At 37.5% G+C, this 20,772-nt stretch overlaps 1 protein-coding gene across 1 annotated transcript in view; it reads right to left on the reverse strand.

The window, feature by feature from the left end:
- Positions 1-13,532, reverse strand: part of LOC141346190 (uncharacterized) — a 20,070-nt gene extending 6,538 nt beyond the window's left edge. Inside the window, exons 1-7 of the mRNA XM_073851099.1 lie at positions 13,262-13,532; positions 12,442-12,726; positions 6,402-6,638; positions 6,107-6,203; positions 5,894-6,022; positions 893-1,088; positions 34-209 (exon numbers count right to left, since the gene is read on the reverse strand). Coding sequence (XP_073707200.1) covers positions 34-209; positions 893-1,088; positions 5,894-6,022; positions 6,107-6,203; positions 6,402-6,638; positions 12,442-12,675 — 1,069 coding nt within the window. The 5' untranslated portion in view covers positions 12,676-12,726; positions 13,262-13,532. The remainder of the gene's footprint in view (positions 1-33; positions 210-892; positions 1,089-5,893; positions 6,023-6,106; positions 6,204-6,401; positions 6,639-12,441; positions 12,727-13,261) is intronic.
- Positions 13,533-20,772: the final 7,240 nt, after the last annotated feature.

A 20,772-nucleotide genomic window follows, 5' to 3' on the forward strand; every position in this document is an offset into this window, starting at 1 on the left:
AACAGTGTAATAGGCATGAGATGTCACTCTAACCAGGGTCATGAAAAGGCACCAGAATGAAGGTGCCAGGCAGACTAGTGCGTTGGCTCTTTTCACGGGCCTGTATGATGGAGAGAGCTCGGAGTCGGGCAGCTGTGATCTCCTCAAACATGCTGCCAGTGGTGTCCATGACGAAGACCAGTGCTGGGGGCTGCTGGACACTGAAGAGCCTACAGGTTTTCACAGACTACATCAATTCTGTATTTTGCATCATTGGCTGATTTCAATTGCTGAATTAGCAAATAACAAGCCCACCTAAATCTTTTTCAATCAAACTGAAAACAGGAAGGAAAAAACTGCAAATAAATGGCAATCTTTTGCACTGAATATTAACAAAAGGTGTCACACAAGGGGCCTCATTTATAAAATGCTACGCGGAAACCATTCTAAATTTACTCTTACGATCAGCTCTCAAATAAGCATATGTGTGAAACTTGGTTTTAGCTCTCTGCCTTGTAAACGACTCCTAATTAATGTTATTAACATATAAAAGATCACCAGTCATCATCCAAATCCTTTAATTTAGAACAGGCAAGCTGCAAGAACAGGTAACATTTTCAAAAACATGCAGTACTCCAAAAAGAAAAGGTGTGGACATTTGCTCAGACCCTAAAGTGACACTAAGCACTTTTCCACGTCAAAGGCAGTTGTTGTAAATGTAAGTGTTGTGGATTTAAGCGCACACACACACACACACACACACACACACACACACACACACACACACACACACACACACTCTAAGATGAAATCTGTGCATATGCACACTTTATAAATAAGGCCTATTGTGTCTAAAGTAAAACAGGAATTCCACTGTAAGCAAGATTTATGTTAAATTAAATTGACTTCTGACCTGAGGAAGCTTTTGGGCCCCACTGCATCGCGGAGGTCTTGGAGCACTCTGAGGGTTGCTGTGGTAGCCAGATGGGCAGCTTCTTTATGGAGGTAGTGATGAGGGGAGAACAACGGTGATGTACTGTCCTTGTTGATTCCTCCCTCAGCTCCCTGGTGACGACTACTGTCCAGAATCCCACCGTGACTGCATTTCCCTTTAAACAACAAGTCAATACATGTTGCTTTTCTCATAAGTAGCTTACTAAATCATCAGAAGGGATCATAACTCAGATTACCTTTATTAGTTTAGGAGGTAAGGTTCTTCAAACTTAACATATAAATGGGTGAATCTCATGAAATCTGCACAAAACATTTGCAGGTTATATTTCACCCCAAAGTTGAAATAATAAGAAGTTATTTTTAAAAGTAAATATAGTAAAAGTAAAATAAATTAAGATAATTTCTGTCCTGACAACTCTCTGAAAAGTTTAGCATGGTAATGGATATGACAGTGTTAATGTATTTGGTCTTGGCGGAATAGATCTGCTACGCTGCTGCTGCTGTTGGTTATTGCTGTAGTTGTGGATTATTGCTGCTGCTGATGCTGCAAGCAAGTACAGAACTTGCAACTGCTAAAGCATATGGTGATACGGTGCTGTGAGTTTTTAAGACATACTGCTGCCGCGCAAACAGCATGACATAACCCAGAGCAGATCTATACAGGTGGAACTGGGGAAGGTGGAGGGTTTCAAAGGAACTCTGAAAGTGCATTGTGAAATGCCCAAGTGAATGCTCCCAGCCATTTAAATAGCTGCAAGCTCATTGGTTGCGTACGCAACATGAACCAATCAGTATAACTGTGATATTATCAGTTACGTTATAAACCTGTCAGCCTGCATCATCTAGAGTTTCATGGCAGAACTAGGTATTTGTGGGACATTTTGCATAGTGGCACTATTTTAATGACTTTCCTCCAATTACCTTAATGCTAATTGTTAAGTATTTTTCATCTTAGTAGTTTTTGTAATGGCTAAATTTCTGCATGAAAATTATTCCAGCAAAAAAAAGCACTACACCCTAATTAGCATTATCGTCGTTACAAACAAACAAATAAATCTCATAACATTACAGTAATGAGATTTTAGAAGGAAAATGTCCTTAATTGTCGCAAAATAATGTCACAATTTCTAATGCTACAGATGACTGCCAACTTTGCTTGCATTAGAGAACATAACACTACCACACTAGCAGGTGACAGTAGTCTGTATTCAGCATTCAAACAGGGAAACCTAAAGAGCTAGGACTGTGTAGGACTTGTTTACACCAGACGCACTCATTACTAATCAGGGGCGGAGTGGGGCACTAAAATCCACCGGGAAAATTCTGACCGCACCGGCCCCCCGACCCCCCTTAAAATAATACTAAATCTTTTTTTTTTTTTTATCTGGATGAAGACCCAGATTATGTTATGTTTCTTTTTGTTTCTTTGTGCCTATGCATTTTGGAAGGACTTACCGGATATATGAACCCTGACCACTAGATGGCACTAGACAAATGCACATTATTGACAATAAAGTGTAGGTTTAAAGCTTTTATGGGTTTTTCATTAATAAACAGAAGCTGAAATATAACATTTGTATACATTTGGGGAAAGGAACTATAGATAGCTGGATGAATTTCCCCTTGGGGTCAATAAAGTATCTATCTATCTATCTATCTATCTATCTATCTATCTATCTATCTATCTATCTATCTATCTATCTATCTATCTATCTATACAACAAGCCATTCAACCACTGGAAAAAACCCACAGCACTTTCAATAATTTTGTAAGGAACCAGGCCCGGCTCCAGATATGAGCTGAAGGGTGGCCTGAGGGATATTCAAGGTGGGCTGGGTTATTATTTTAAAGAGATGTAAAAGCATATTTTAGTTCAAAAAATTATTGTCTCAAAATTTAGTACACTATAGATTAGTACACTATAGTACACTATACACTATTATCTTAAGAAGTACTAAATAATTTTTAGTATATTAATAAAATTACTGTGTGAAAACAGAGTAAGTATTATTTAAGTGCACATTTTTTCCATTCGGGGTAGTTGGTGTTACACTGTCTTTGGTTCTGTGCTGATTGCTGATTAAATTACTCGACCACCGCTGCAGCACCTTCACTGTCATTTTGTATTTTTATAGAAATAAAAATAATTTACTGCAGTTGGAAAATGTAAGCTACAATTCTAAACTGAAAGAATATGACAACAGGGTTACCAGGTCTATTTGACATAACTAGCCCAATTGCCAGTCAAGAACAACCTAAAATAGCGCACTGACCATGTCCCAAATATCAAAACTTATATACTTCATTTCCATATCTAAAATACACATTTTACAGTTGTTTACATTGATCATAAGCACAGCTCAAAGGCTTCCTACCAGTAGCCTTCACAAAACCTAATATCCAGCACTGTTTTATCATAGGTAGAACGCAAAATATTTAAATACAGGCATTTTATTGAAATTTAATTTCTGCAATATTTAAAACCTTTAAATCAGGGGTTTTCAAACCTGTCCTGGAGCCTCCCCTGCCCTGCACATTTTGCTTGTCTCTCTCATCTAATACACCTGATTCAAATCATCAGCTCATTAGTAGAGACTGCAAGACCTGAATTGGGTGTGCCTAATAAGGGAGACATACAAAATGTGCAGGGCAGGGGAGGCTCCAGGACAGGTTTGAAAACCCCTGCTTTAAATAACTGGGGGAAATCAATCCATGGCAACAGTTTAAAAGTAGACCAATTCTGTGGGGAAAACGCAGACTTGGCAACCCTGCATCCAACACGAACTGCTGGAGTTAATGTCATTAGACACATGAGTACGAAATTTTCGTCCAAGATTTTTGCACGTAAAAAAAAAACGCATACGAAAATCGGACTCAGTGTGCAATGACCTTTACATGTGACTGATCACGGGTCGAAAGTAAAGAGAGATGACAAAAATAGACTGGAGGATTTGCTGCAATCTTGTGCTCACTGACAAATATCTGTGTAAATCCTTCGGCCGGCCAACCGGGAAAAGTTCCTTCTTTACTCTGTCATTAATTTGCTTTTGTCAGTTCCATTTTCTTCTTGTGTGCTCATTCGCTAAGCTGAATAGCCAATTGACCATGCAGGGAGCGTTCTTTAGAACTTCCGCATAAAGATAAGCCAGCTCGTAAACTTCCGCTGAAGCTCATTTTCTATGTGCTATATATTAGGTGGACACTATTGAGACTCCTCTACTGCCTCGTTCTTATCAGAAACTGAGAAAAATTATAATTGCAACATTATAAACAATGTTCGCGGCATGAACATTCAGATTCATATTATTTAACAACATATAATTTAAATGCGGAGCCTGGCAATCCCGTACTCTCTGTATCTCCATAGTTGTACATTTAAATGTTGACAGCTAAACACTATCATAACGTGTTTAAGATAACGTTAACTATAGCGATACTTCTCTTCAAGGACATCTTAATCGTATTCTTGATAATCACTAATTTGCCTTCATAGTCATGAACACATTTTTAAAATCTTGCAATATTTTAAGCCTTTTTTATTTTCTAACTCTACAGCTGTGAAATAAAATGTACTTCAAGGACTCACTTTTCATTCATAAAAACGGCATCGGAAAAAAATGACTTTTCACGGAAAACAACGTCTATTTATGGAATTACCCATATAACCAATAGATGGCAGCAGAGGATTATTTATGTGAAGCTGACTTTTAAAATCCCTATATATTTTTCAAGACGTCTTGCTTTTCGATTTATTATAAAATTACTAGTATAATAAATTGTAGTACTTATATAATATATATATATATATATATATATATATATATATATATATATATATATATATATATATATATATATAGTATAGCAAGTGCAGAAAGTCATTAAGCTCACACACAAACAGCCAATAAAGATGAATTATTTAAATACTAATATATAGTTCACTACAAATACATTAAATATTGATGGTATAATAATTAAATAATGCACTCAATATGAATCAATATGAATTTGAAATATTTTATAAAATTTAATAACTACATCTTTTAAGTTTTATCTTGAACTGTAAAAACTATTTAATAGCCTATATTTAACCAACACAGACTTGCTACTGCTGTAGTTTTGTTACTGTGAAATTAGTCTGAATCATTTAAGATCTTTTTTTGACATCAGCTTGTCATTTGTTTGGTCCGGTTATTACTGTCAATCATAGCAATGACTCGCGCATATTTAGCCGATTTACTCGCGTATTTTTTTAAACTGGCATTTGTCATTCTTGAAACGGTGTAAATGGACGTTTGGTCCTCTTAGACAAACAGCACTTTTCTTTGATTGTGAATGGATTATGTAGAGAAAACGAACAAAGTGCGCTCATATTACGGCACAGTACAGTTGACCGGAAATGACTTAGCTGGCTTGAGTAAACAAGGAAGTAATTCGTGCATATGGTCAATTGGAGTTTTCTTTCTCACCGACAAGTTTCGGTGCAAAGGATTTGCAGACCTCATCAAGTGATCTAGCACCACCGATGGAAATGGCCGAGTGCACATGGAAAAACAATATAGGATTCTCCATTAATATTAATCAATTTTAAAAATCGCTGCAGCTTTCAGACGCGACTTGCTTTTCTTATTTTAATAGTTCGTTTGAGGCGGTTTCTTTGGCGTTATTTTAATGTCAAATGTCTAGGGCACATTATTGTAATTCGGGGATGCATTAAAATGCAAGCACAAATCTCTTCTCTCGCTTGCAGATACACTCAAAAACTTAAATCAGCGCATATGACAATAGATGTAATCAGTATTTACATAGCATAACAGCAGAAACTGTATCTTTCTCACATGTGTCACGCTAAATCACATATATGTTCCGTAACAGATCTATTGCCAATTGGTCACGCTACTGACGGCCAACCGTTGGCTTAGTGTGTCCTGGGCTTAAGTTACATGATGATGGATATACCTGTTGGTTTGGCAGGGTAAGTGCTGAAATAGCCAGTAGTCAGTAGTGGTTCTGTCTGACTAATCATTTTCTCCAGTAGATTGCTGTAACAGCTAAATCTGTAGCACTCTGCACAGGTCGGGGTGTCCGCTGAAAACAATAGAAACAACAAACAAAATATGGTGAACTTGAGTGGTTAATGACATAATGCAAAACACTTTGCGAGCGACTTACCTGAGGCCACAGGAACCGAAGGCTCTTCTGGGTGCAGAAGGTGGAGGTACACTTCTTGCTGACCCATCTCCACCCAGTTGCTGTGACTGTAAAAGTCCTACATACAAACATATGCACACAGCTTGCTTATTTTGTATTGCTAACAATATTCTGTTCATATACAATAAAACTACAATGCTACAAAAGTCTAATGGCCGATGCAATGCGACTGTAATATAATATTACAAACCGAGTAATATCGGCAGACTAATAAATATAATGCTGGCAGAATGATAAATATAATGTGTTATCTAACCTGTAATGAATGGAAAAGCTGACCCAGGATATGTCTGGCCCCCTGGTACTCTTTAGCCTTGGTCAGCAGTATCGTCTGGCCCCAAAACTCTCGCAGCATCTGGGTGGCTCCTTCCACTCTCTCAGAGTCAAAGTGGTAGACTGGATCAGAGCATGTGGAGCTTAAGAAGTCCATGGCTGCGTTAGCACTTGCTACCTCACCCACAGCATGCCAAAACCCTCGACCAAGGCCAGTATACTGTAACAAACAAATCAGTGAGGCTATATCTTCAAATCATTACTGCGTAGCTCAAAAGTATTACTAGCTCTGTTGAAAAAAAAAAACAGCATTTGCTGCTTAGGTAGGTTTTGATGCTGGGATGCTGGTTAGGTAGGTTTTGATGCTGGTTTAAGATGGTCCTTTGCTGGTTTATGCTGGTCATTTGCTGGTTTATGCTGGTCCTTTCCTGGTTTATGCTGGTCCTTTGCTGGTTTATGCTGGTCCTTTGCTGGTTTATGCTGGTCCTTTGCTGGTTTATGGTGGTCATTTGCTGGTTTATGCTGGTCCTTTGCTGGTTTATGCTGGTCATTTGCTGGTCCTTTGCTGGTTTATGCTGGTCATTTGCTGGTTTATGCTGGTCCTTTTGCTGGTTTATGCTGGTCATTTGCTGGTCCTTTGCTGGTTTATGCTGGTCATTTGCTGGTCCTTTGCTGGTCATTTGCTGGTCATTTGCTGGTTTATGCTGGTCATTTGCTGGTCATTTGCTGGTCATTTGCTGGTTTATGCTGGTCATTTGCTGGTCCTTTGCTGGTTTATGCTGGTCCTTTCCTGGTTTATGCTGGTCCTTTCCTGGTTTATGCTGGTCCTTTGCTGGTTTATGGTGGTCATTTGCTGGTTTATGCTGGTCCTTTGCTGGTTTATGCTGGTCATTTGCTGGTCCTTTGCTGGTTTATGCTGGTCATTTGCTGGTTTATGCTGGTCCTTTACTGGTCCTTTGCTGGTTTATGCTGGTCCTTTTGCTGGTTTATGCTGGTCATTTGCTGGTCCTTTGCTGGTTTATGCTGGTCATTTGCTGGTTTATGCTGGTCATTTGCTGGTCCTTTGCTGGTTTATGCTGGTCATTTGCTGGTCCTTTGCTGGTTTATGCTGGTCATTTGCTGGTTTATGCTGGTCATTTGCTGGTCCTTTGCTGGTTTATGCTGGTCATTTGCTGGTTTATGCTGGTCATTTGCTGGTTTATGCTGGTCATTTGCTGGTCATTTGCTGGTTTATGCTGGTCATTTGCTGGTCCTTTGCTGGTTTATGCTGGTCATTTGCTGGTTTATGCTGGTCATTTGCTGGTACTTTGCTGGGCCTTTGCTGGTTTATGCTGGTCCTTTCCTGGTTTATGCTGGTCCTTTCCTGGTTTATGCTGGTCCTTTGCTGGTTTATGCTGGTCCTTTGCTGGTTTATTCTGGTCCTTAGCTGGTTTATGCTGGTCCTTAGCTGGTTTATACTGGTCATTTGCTGGTTTATGCTGGTCCTTTGCTGGTTTATGCTGGTCCTTTGCTGGTTTATGATGGTCCTTTTGTTGATTTATGCTGATCCTTAGCTGGTTTATACTGGTCATTTGCTGGTTTATGCTGGTCCTTTGCTGGTTTATGCTGGTCCTTTGCTGGTTTATGCTGGTCCTTTGCTGGTTTATGATGGTCCTTTTGTTGATCTATGCTGATCCTTAGCTGGTTTATACTGGTCATTTGCTGGTTTATGCTGGTCCTTTGCTGGTTTATGCTGGTCATTTGCTGGTACTTTGCTGGTTTATGCTGGTCATTTGCTGGTCCTTTGCTGGGCCTTTGCTGGTTTATGCTGGTCCTTTCCTGGTTTATGCTGGTCCTTTCCTGGTTTATGCTGGTCCTTTGCTGGTTTATGCTGGTCCTTTGCTGGTTTATTCTGGTCCTTAGCTGGTTTATGCTGGTCCTTAGCTGGTTTATACTGGTCATTTGCTGGTTTATGCTGGTCCTTTGCTGGTTTATGCTGGTCCTTTGCTGGTTTATGATGGTCCTTTTGTTGATTTATGCTGATCCTTAGCTGGTTTATACTGGTCATTTGCTGGTTTATGCTGGTCCTTTGCTGGTTTATGCTGGTCCTTTGCTGGTTTATGCTGGTCCTTTGCTGGTTTATGATGGTCCTTTTGTTGATTTATGCTGATCCTTAGCTGGTTTATACTGGTCATTTGCTGGTTTATGCTGGTCCTTTGCTGGTTTATGCTGGTCCTTTGCTGGTTTATGATGGTCCTTAGCTGGTTTATGATGGTCCTTAGCTGGTTTATGCTGGTCCTTTTGCTGGTTTATGCTGGTCATTTGCTGGTCCTTTGCTGGTTTATGCTGGTCATTTGTTGGTTTATGCTGGTCATTTGCTGGTACTTTGCTGGTTTATGCTGGTCCTTTCCTGGTTTATGCTGGTCCTTTCCTGGTTTATGCTGGTCCTTTGCTGGTTTATGCTGGTCCTTTGCTGGTTTATTCTGGTCCTTAGCTGGTTTATGCTGGTCCTTAGCTGGTTTATACTGGTCATTTGCTGGTTTATGCTGGTTTATGCTGGTCCTTTGCTGGTTTATGATGGTCCTTTTGTTGATTTATGCTGATCCTTAGCTGGTTTATACTGGTCATTTGCTGGTTTATGCTGGTCCTTTGCTGGTTTATGCTGGTCCTTTGCTGGTTTATGCTGGTCCTTTGCTGGTTTATGCTGATCCTTTTGCTGATTTATGATGGTCCTTAGCTGGTTTATACTGGTCATTTGCTGGTTTATGCTGGCCCTTTGCTGGTTTATGCTGGTCCTTAGCTGGTTTATGTTGGTCCTTTGCTGGTTTATTCTGGTCCTTTGCTGGTTTATGCTGGTCCTTTGCTGGTTTATGCTGGTCCTTTGCTGGTTTATGCTGGTCCTTTGCTGGTTTATGCTGATCCTTTTGCTGATTTATGATGGTCCTTTGCTGGTTTATTCTGGTCCTTTGCTGGTTTATGCTGGTCCTTTGCTGGTTTATGCTGGTCCTTTGCTGGTTTATGCTGGTCCTTTGCTGGTTTATGCTGGCCCTTTGCTGGTTTATGCTGGTCCTTAGCTGGTTTATGTTGGTCCTTTGCTGGTTTATTCTGGTCCTTTGCTGGTTTATGCTGGTCCTTTGCTGGTTTATGCTGGTCATTTGCTGGTTTATGCTGGTCATTTGCTGGTACTTTGCTGGGCCTTTGCTGGTTTATGCTGGTCCTTTCCTGGTTTATGCTGGTCCTTTCCTGGTTTATGCTGGTCCTTTGCTGGTTTATGCTGGTCCTTTGCTGGTTTATTCTGGTCCTTAGCTGGTTTATGCTGGTCCTTAGCTGGTTTATACTGGTCATTTGCTGGTTTATGCTGGTCCTTTGCTGGTTTATGCTGGTCCTTTGCTGGTTTATGATGGTCCTTTTGTTGATTTATGCTGATCCTTAGCTGGTTTATACTGGTCATTTGCTGGTTTATGCTGGTCCTTTGCTGGTTTATGCTGGTCCTTTGCTGGTTTATGCTGGTCCTTTGCTGGTTTATGATGGTCCTTTTGTTGATCTATGCTGATCCTTAGCTGGTTTATACTGGTCATTTGCTGGTTTATGCTGGTCCTTTGCTGGTTTATGCTGGTCATTTGCTGGTACTTTGCTGGTTTATGCTGGTCATTTGCTGGTCCTTTGCTGGGCCTTTGCTGGTTTATGCTGGTCCTTTCCTGGTTTATGCTGGTCCTTTCCTGGTTTATGCTGGTCCTTTGCTGGTTTATGCTGGTCCTTTGCTGGTTTATTCTGGTCCTTAGCTGGTTTATGCTGGTCCTTAGCTGGTTTATACTGGTCATTTGCTGGTTTATGCTGGTCCTTTGCTGGTTTATGCTGGTCCTTTGCTGGTTTATGATGGTCCTTTTGTTGATTTATGCTGATCCTTAGCTGGTTTATACTGGTCATTTGCTGGTTTATGCTGGTCCTTTGCTGGTTTATGCTGGTCCTTTGCTGGTTTATGCTGGTCCTTTGCTGGTTTATGATGGTCCTTTTGTTGATTTATGCTGATCCTTAGCTGGTTTATACTGGTCATTTGCTGGTTTATGCTGGTCCTTTGCTGGTTTATGCTGGTCCTTTGCTGGTTTATGATGGTCCTTAGCTGGTTTATGATGGTCCTTAGCTGGTTTATGCTGGTCCTTTTGCTGGTTTATGCTGGTCATTTGCTGGTCCTTTGCTGGTTTATGCTGGTCATTTGTTGGTTTATGCTGGTCATTTGCTGGTACTTTGCTGGTTTATGCTGGTCCTTTCCTGGTTTATGCTGGTCCTTTCCTGGTTTATGCTGGTCCTTTGCTGGTTTATGCTGGTCCTTTGCTGGTTTATTCTGGTCCTTAGCTGGTTTATGCTGGTCCTTAGCTGGTTTATACTGGTCATTTGCTGGTTTATGCTGGTTTATGCTGGTCCTTTGCTGGTTTATGATGGTCCTTTTGTTGATTTATGCTGATCCTTAGCTGGTTTATACTGGTCATTTGCTGGTTTATGCTGGTCCTTTGCTGGTTTATGCTGGTCCTTTGCTGGTTTATGCTGGTCCTTTGCTGGTTTATGCTGATCCTTTTGCTGATTTATGATGGTCCTTAGCTGGTTTATACTGGTCATTTGCTGGTTTATGCTGGCCCTTTGCTGGTTTATGCTGGTCCTTAGCTGGTTTATGTTGGTCCTTTGCTGGTTTATTCTGGTCCTTTGCTGGTTTATGCTGGTCCTTTGCTGGTTTATGCTGGTCCTTTGCTGGTTTATGCTGGTCCTTTGCTGGTTTATGCTGATCCTTTTGCTGATTTATGATGGTCCTTTGCTGGTTTATTCTGGTCCTTTGCTGGTTTATGCTGGTCCTTTGCTGGTTTATGCTGGTCCTTTGCTGGTTTATGCTGGTCCTTTGCTGGTTTATGCTGGCCCTTTGCTGGTTTATGCTGGTCCTTAGCTGGTTTATGTTGGTCCTTTGCTGGTTTATTCTGGTCCTTTGCTGGTTTATGCTGGTCCTTTGCTGGTTTATGCTGGCCCTTTGCTGGTTTATGCTCGCCCTTTTGCTGGTTTATGCTGGTCCTTTTTCTGGTTTATGCTGGTCCTTTGCTGGTTTATGCTGATCCTTTTGCTGATTTATGATGGTCCTTAGCTGGTTTATACTGGTCATTTGCTGGTTTATGCTGGCCCTTTGCTGGTTTATGCTGGTCCTTAGCTGGTTTATGTTGGTCCTTTGCTGGTTTATGCTGGTCCTTTGCTGGTTTATGCTGGTCCTTTGCTGGTTTATGCTGATCCTTTTGCTGATTTATGATGGTCCTTAGCTGGTTTATACTGGTCATTTGCTGGTTTATGCTGGCCCTTTGCTGGTTTATGCTGGTCCTTAGCTGGTTTATGTTGGTCCTTTGCTGGTTTATTCTGGTCCTTAGCTGGTTTATGCTGGTCCTTAGCTGGTTTATGCTGGTCCTTTGCTGGTTTATGCTCGCCCTTTTGCTGGTTTATGCTGGTCCTTTTTCTGGTTTATGCTGGTCCTTTTGCTGGTTTATGCTGGTCCTTTTGCTGGTTTATGCTGGTCCTTTGCTGGTTTATGATGGTCCTTTTGCTGGTTTATGCTGGTCCTTTTGCTGGTTTATGCTGGTCCTTTGCTGGTTTATGCTGGTCCTTAGCTGGTTTATACTGGTCATTTGCTGGTTTATGCTGGTCCTTTGCTGGTTTATGCTGGCCCCTTTGGTGGTTTATTCTGGTCCTTTACTGGTTTATTCTGGTCATTTGCTGGTTTATTCTGGTCCTTTTGCTGGTTTATGCTGGTCCTTTGCTGGTTTATGCTGGTCCTTTTGCTGGTTTATGCTGGTCCTTTTGCTGGTTTATGCCGGCCCTTAGCTGGTTTATGCTAGTCCTTGGCATAAACCAGCTAAGAACCAGCTTAAACCAGCATCAAAACATACCTAACCAGCATCCCAGCATCAAAACTACCTAACTAGCATATGCTGTTTTTTTTTTTTTACCAGGGAGAATTAATTGCATTCAGGCGTAAAAAAACAACAACTGGAATTCTTCATCCCCATAATACCTACCAGTTCCTCGTTATCTACATCATGTTGATGCTGTTTCATTCCGCTCAGAGTTTCCATTGTGATGTTCAGTATAGCTTGTTCTGTCATATACTGGTGTGTATATGAATCCCATGACAACGTTAATACACGTGACCAGAAGTTGGGAAGAAAGGCTAGACATATTGGCATAAAGTGGATGAACAGCAGCAGGGCACACTGGTGGGTTAAAGTCCAGGAGCTCATTCCTTCACACATCACTCCACACTGGTTAAAACACCTGAACTGTTATATAAAGATGCATCACACCTGCAAAGGGTTACATGTGGTGAGACAAGGCTTTTATAAGGCTAAATCAATCTGTTTACATCTACAGGATGTGGTGAGCTGTTATATCATACACATGTCACTCTCTTTGCCTATTCAGAGTGGCAAACATAAATATACACAAACATATTTTTTTGCCTTTTTAAATAAATAAAGTAATTTTTTCAATTTTAGTTCATTTTACTGTTAAGCTTTTAAATGGCAGGCCTACTGTATATATTTTCAAGATTTTTAGATATATAGATTGTGATCAAGATTGTGTGGCAGGCATTGTTTTATCAAAGCCATTGTTTTTTTTAAATAACAATTGTCTTTTCATTTCAATGCAGAATTAACATCATTCATTGGAAAACTATATATTATGATTGGATGTGGCTACACACCACCTGCTCAGTGTTTTTAAATCCTGATGAAATTATTTTTGTCATAATGCAACCATGAATTATTTTTTACAGTTCGTATATCAATACACATTATATGTTAACACAAAAGAGGTATAAAAACATATTATTCTTACCTCTGCTGGCTTCTTTCCTTTTGTGGTCTCAGTCTAGGTTTTTTCAGCTTGTATTTTGGTGCGTTTTACCATTTGACAGATCCAAACTCCAATCAGCAATCAGAAATGCACATGGTGTGGTTTTTAGTCTCAGACAAATATGCTGTCAGCATTTTGTTTCCTCACCACATTTCGTGCAGTCTTTTGAAAAACAGTAGCTGAATAGCAGGTTTTGAAGACTCTCGTTTTTGTGAATATGTCTGGAGGTGCTTCTAAGCCAAGTAAGAGACAGAAACATGCCTGCAACCTGCTAAGATGGATGTCCATGAGACACATATCCTCATATCTTCATGACCTCACTATTGCTTGTGCTTCCCTCCTTGTCTTCTTTCTCCTGTCTTTCCACTGTTTTTCACCCTCCCTTGCCCCATTTTAGCATGGTGCATTGACTCCACACAATAGTGCTGCATATATTAAGGGCCAGTGTGTCCCCATTCCCTGCTCTTCAGTTCTGTCTTTTGCTTGACATGAAAACACACACCATGCTCACTTCCCCCAGCGCTTCTATTGTGACTTCATGGTGAAAGACTTCAGTCGTGTTGCTAACCAACCCTTCTCCTGGCATTAGACTTTAGACCTAAGCTTTAGAAGAACTGGAAAGAATAAAACTGCATTGTATTGTGGATCTTTTGTAGTTTGTGAGTTCAACTTATAGAAAATCTATGGCTGAATGTTAGAATGTTAAATGCAATTTAAAGAAAATGCCTAAAATATTATGCAAAACAGAACACATGAAACATACAATTAGGTATTTAAATCTAAAACATTTAGTGTTCCATGCTTCTTTTCAAATTTCATGAAGGAGTAATTTGAACATGTGTAAGCATTGCTTTAGGCTTTATGAAACAATGTTGCTCTGTATCACTACAGTTCCCAGCATGCACTGCAATAGCACTTGTAAAGCTACTGTAGCAAGTTGATGATAAAAAGTAGGACTTGCAACTACAAAAATAAATGTTTACATAGGTCTGGATTAAATACACATAGGGCCCAGGGGCTATAGTAAACTCAAGGGGCCCCCTTAATAGTAGCCTGTCTTGATGCCACAATGTTTTCTACCACAGGAACAATTCTCAAACACACAGATAGAATGAATATATGCATACTAAATATTCCTGGATACAACGCATTAAAAGCATAAATGCATATGACCCTGGGCCACAAAACCAGTCTTAAGTATCACGTTTATATTTGTAGCAATATCCAAACATACATTGTACAGGTCAAAATGATTGATTTTCCTTTTATGCCAAAAATCATTAGGATATTAAGTAAAGATCATGTTCCATGAAGATATTTTATAAATTTCCTACTGTAAATATATTAAATCTTATTTTTTTATTAGTAATATGCATGGCTAAGAACTTTATTTGGACAACTTTAAAGGCGATTTTCTCAATATTTAGATTTTGTTGCACCCTCAGATTCCAGATTTTCAAATAGTTGTATCTTGACCAAATATTGTCCAATCCTAACAAACCATACATCAATGGAGCTTATTTATTATATTATATTATTTATTACAAAGCTTATTTATTATACTTCATATGTGAAGTCAAACCAAACAGTTTTTCAGAAACAGCAACAACTTTGGCACACATGAGTGCCTTTAGGAGTTCACAAATAGTTCTATTATTAGAAAGTGTTTATTCTGTCCCCGAGGAGAGGGCTGGACTTGGACCAAAATGTTTTTGACCTAGCTATTTGCTAAAACGCAACCCATGTTTTCAACCCATGTTTGGTTCAAATATTGACAAATCTAATCACTGGTTAATTAACCTATAAATCTTGGATTAACCTAAATTCCAGGTTAATTTAAACCAGCAGTTGAAACCAACATGGGTTGAAACAATCTAGCATTTTTTAGAATTTAGATCTCCACAAGTTAGGTTTGAAGCACACTTGCTTGAGTAGCATGAGAGAGAGAGAGAGAGAGAGAGAGAGAGAGAGAGAGAGAGAGAGAGAGAAAGAGAGCAGTTTAGGATGAATAAATGTATGTATGCATGCATGCATGTAATATACACTAGAATGAATTGTTATTTTTTCCTCAGCTCACTCTGCAGTGAAGTTGCAACACAATTGTGACGTGAAAAGAACATTTGATTTTGTTACATCCTCCTAATCACTGGAAAGTATTGTGTGTTACTGGAAAACTACACTGTTTTAGCTGGTCAAGGCTGGCCAGCAGACTGGTTTTAGAGAGGTTTTGGCCACTTTCCCAGCCTGGTCAGGCTGGTCTTAGCTGGTCAGACTGGGAGACCCGCTAAAACCAGCTACTTCCAGCTTAAACCAGCTAAAACCAACCAACCAGCCTAGGCTGGTTTTAGCTGTTTTTTTCAGCAGGGTACACAACTTACTGTTTTTGTTTAAGAAATAATCACTTTCTATAAGAAAACAAACATAGAGTGTAAATTATCTGTATGGATTAGTAGTGTTGCGTCTATAGAAATAGCGGTTAAAGGACATGAACTATTTGCTATAGAAAGTATGTATGTTGAGGAATAATGATTAGGGAAGCGCAGGGCACAAACTAACGCATGGTTAGTTGTAACACACATGGTTTAAATATTTCCACACATGCTAGCATAACCAAATTTATGATATTTACTAGTTGACAGCAAATTATACAAAGAAAAAAGTGCGCCAAAATTCAAAAGATATTACTGAATAATTATTTTTCCATAGTAAAAGTAAAGTCCAGCTGAAGTAATTTTTTCATCTTATTTAGTTTATTAATGCTTTGCAAACCAGCAGAAGTCACTAACCAGTTTTAAATCCCAGTCGAGCAGATGGGGTAAGTTGTAACATTGCGTGTAAACTACCCAGCTGAAAAAATCAGCCAAAGCCAAACTCCAAAATTCGATTATTTCTAAATCTTAAAAAAAAAAAAACGACATTATTTTGTTTGAAAAAGTTAATAATTTTATTTTATTGACAAAATATTATAGTTTGTCGTGTGTATTTTTTTCATTCGACCAGATAACATTTTAAGCTGTCATATGGTCATGTTACAACGTGCCCCTCAGAAGTTACAACGTAAACCTCCGGGGCATATTGTAACATTTCACTTCCTTTCTTTTGAGGTAAATAATGAAAAAAAGTATACACTGTAATTATGAAACAAAGCGACATATTTGTACTAGACACTGTGAAATTAATGTGGATAAAAATTATACTCTGAACTCCCTGTGGATTTAAACAAAATGAGAAATTCAAAAAGTGTTAGGTTGTGCCCTGCACTCCCCTTTTCTAATGTGAGGTGTGAATAAATATTGTGCAAATATATATCTCTCTACTTAAATAATACATTTGATGAAAAATATACCTGTCAGCTCTGTTTGATGGTGTTTCCGCCTTCAGAACGCCTTCACAGCATGACTATTATAGATAGTGAAAGCACTGCCTTGTTCGGTTCAAGCTACTTCAGTGACTCTGTAAGAGCATATTGGTTGCAATCTACAAGAAACTCAATTAGCTTGTGGAGTGAAAGCAAATGAAATCTTGGTCAGCAGCCATGGTCGGTGTGTTTCTCTTTGCATGTAAGTCTTGAAATCCATCATTATGATTAATAAATTAAATTTAGATAAATAATGGTGGTGTTGGTTTGATAAATGTTGATTATATTTTTTTCAGATATCTCTGTGAATCTATTTCTTAAATGTCAAGGTATGTTCCAGTAATGCACTAAATAAACAACTTTGCAGTAAATGTAATATTGTACTTAGGATGAAAATTCTTTCCTTCACAGGTCAAAACATTCATCAAGCTAAGATTTTTAGTGAAAAAACAGAAGTACCAGAAGGTGGTAGACTGGAGGTTACTTGCAGCACATTTGGTTTTACAGGAAAGCCAGTTTATTTATATCTGTGTAAAAATGGTAAAGCTATTGACATGAAAAACGCACCCACTCGACAAGACACCACCTTTAAAATAGAGAGAATAGAAATGAACTATTCTGGCAACTACAGCTGTGTGTTTTCAGAGGAGCGTTTGGAAATAACCGAAGTGATGGGATATGGTCATAATTACATCTTCATAAATGTCATGGGTAAGATGTACCACACTTTTGCTTACATTTGTATACATGTGGTTTCTGAGCAAAGTACTTAATAATAATATACTCAAAATAGCATTTAATGAAAGAGAAATGTTTGATATTGTGTGTTTTTGTCCTGGAATGTATTAAGGTGCATGCTACAACATTTGACCATAAGTGTTCTCTTTCTCGCAACAGAATCTTTTATTTATACACAGATACATTTGCTCAAGTCTGAGGTGGCAGTGGGAAGTGATGCAGAGTTTAACTGTACAACATCCAATCCTTCAGACAAAAAACAGTTCAAGAACATGATTTTGGTTTATCTCATCAAAAATGGAAAACCTATTAAAGTTAATATTTGGGACACAAAGAAGATGCATTCAGCATTCACCCTCAGAGAGGTCCGGATGGAAGATGCTGGAACGTACAGCTGTGTTGTATTGTTAAACATACTCCCTTACCATGGAATGAGATTTCATCAAAACGTTAAAGTCAATCTTCAGATAACTGGTAAGAATAGGAGGGGACAAATTAAACAAAACAATTTACAAATTATAATTTAATCAGTTCAGGAATCAAGCTAAAAAAAATCTTATTTCAAACAAAAAACAAGAATATTTTTCTTACCCCATTGGCAGATAATTTAGCTTGCATCAAGCAAAAACGCACTTAATTATTATTTTTTTTTTTTCTGAAAACAAGACAATAGTTTTTCATCTAGAAAATCCTTCTTGATTTAAGAATTTTTAGATTTTGGCTGAAAACAAGACAAAAAAAAAAAAAAAAAAAAAAAAAAATTCCAAGTAAGAAATATGCAGTGCAAATGCAAAAAAAGAGCACATTTTAAATATATTTCTCTGAAAAAGGTTGAACTTCAGAGAGTTTTTTAACCCACTAAAATAAGACTTATAGTAAGTGATGTGCAATTTCATAATTCAGTTGTCTGCATTATGGTTAAAGTGTGCTTCTGGATGTAATCAGTTCAGTGAACATTTAAAAAGAGTAATTATTTCAGAAAAAATGCACTTTATAAGAATATACTTAAGTGCAAACTGAATGCAATTTTTTGAGGCACTTAATTGCATGATAATTGCCATTACATTAAAATGTATTATAGTTTACAGTATATTAAATGCAGCTATTATTATAGCTTTAGACTTAGCTTTTTAACTCACTTAAGACTTACTGTAAGTGATGTGCAATTTCATAATTTCTATTGAAAAATTGCATGTCATTTATTTATAATTACACATTTGTAAATACGAAGTTGCATTTTAGTACATTTAAATATATTAATTTTAAATCAAATATATAATAACACACTACAGTTAATATTATAATAAAGCATTTATAGCCATGCACTTTACTATAATAGTAAACACATCGAAATGTGTCCTTCTTTAAAGTGAGACAAAAAAGTTTAGTAAAACAATTGTTTAAAATGCACTTTAAATAATACTTTTACAATGCACACTTTTTAAAAGTTTTCTTAAATGCAAAGCAGTAATGAAAGTGTTATCTTTAACTAATCTGGTCTTTTATTTCATTCATATTACATTACTTGAAAATAATTTTTTTTCAAGTATACATTCAGTACAATTATGCATTAGCATATGCTAAAATATGCACATTTTAAATATATTTCTCTGCGAAAACTTCAGGGGTTTTTGACCCACTTAATTAAGACTTACGGTCATAATTTTGTTGTCTGCATATGGTTAAAGTGCTGCTGAATGTACTGAGATAAACACACTTTAATGTGATTTCTAGTGAAACTTGCATGTCATTTATTCATGTCAGCATTTAGTACTATACTTCAATATAGATATAGACCTCAAAGTTTAATAAATGGACGGAAAAAAAACCCCTCCAATTTCTCTGCACCTGTTTTTAAACAATTATTTAAAATGTACTAAATAAAACATTAATGCAAAACAAATCTTTAATGTGAACTAAATCTTTTACAATGCACACTTTTTAAAAGTGTTCTTTTATGTGAAGCAGTAATGAAAGTGTTATCTTTAACTCATGTGGTCTTTTATTTAATTCATATTACATTACTTGAAAATACAGTTTTGTAAATATACGAGTACACATTCAATACAATTAATGCACTTTTTCCATAAGAGTCGTTAAGTACAGTACTAAAATATACGAATTATATAAACTGACATAATTTTTTTATGTGTTTCTGGGATTTCTTTGACAGCAACATCTAACAGCGGCATTGACGAAGTCACAATTGCCATAATGTGTTCTACCATAGTGTTTCTCCTTAGTCTGTTGGGAATCTGGGTACTGATCCGAAAACGAGGTAGCACTTTTTCTAGACCTGCAAACATTGACATATTTTACTTTCTTGAATTGTCCTGTTTAAATCTCAATACTCTATTTTTTTTTCTAATAGGATACCTTGGATTCCACAGTAAGAGGTCTGTTTGATAATTATGATAAATTAAAGTGAATAAGAAATTAAATTAGATTTAGGACAATTTCGATGGATTCCTAACAGCTACCTCTACAGATCCCAGAAGAACGAGACAGAGCTCACAGAAACAGAAAAGTACTATGAAGGTATTCATTTTATAGTTCTTTGATTATTTTCTATTTAAAACAGAAGGTTAGAATGAGACCATAGTGAGGACATATGTGTAAATGGGACATCAGTATACATAAAAACTAAGCTCATGGATATTAACTCGTGTTGTTCAGTAACTTTTCCTACATTTCCAACATACAGTAACTTTTGACCTGTCAAGTCGACCCTATCACATGAGAAAATGCAATTACTTTATGATGTGCTGATCATACAGTTTTAGAAAAAAGTAAGCATGAAGCTTCATCAGCATAAAATCATACAAATTAGCTATCAATTTGCCAAAAACGTAAACGTTGGTCCAGTTGTACTTAAAACATATGCTATACAGTATATACACTTGTTTCCAGCCAAAATATCTAAAAAATCTTAAAAATGGATTTTCTAGATGAGTAAAAATTATTGTCAAGTCAAAATGAAGTGAGTTTTTGCTTAGACCAAGCTAAAGAAAGCAAAAAATCTTATTTAAAACAGAAAACAAGATTATTTTTCTTACCCCATTGGCAGATTATTTTGCTTGATTCAAGCAAAAATGCACTTAATTTTTACTTTTTTTTTTTTGTCTGAAAACAAGACAATAATTTTAACTCATCTAGAAAATCCTTCTTGATTTAAGAATTTTTCGATATTTTGGCTGAAAACAAGACAAAAAATCTAAGTAAGAAAATATTTTTTTTGCAGTGTATATGCTAAAATATGCACATTTAAGATATATTTCTCTGTAAAACCCACTTTTAACCCACTTAATTAATGTTATTTAATGTGCAATTTCATATTTCTGTTGTCTGCATTATCGTTAAAGTGTGCTGCCGAATGTACTGATATTATATTGATATT

Source organism: Garra rufa, chromosome 11 (assembly GCF_049309525.1).
Source record: "Garra rufa chromosome 11, GarRuf1.0, whole genome shotgun sequence".
In the NCBI taxonomy this organism is placed as follows: domain Eukaryota; kingdom Metazoa; phylum Chordata; class Actinopteri; order Cypriniformes; family Cyprinidae; genus Garra; species Garra rufa.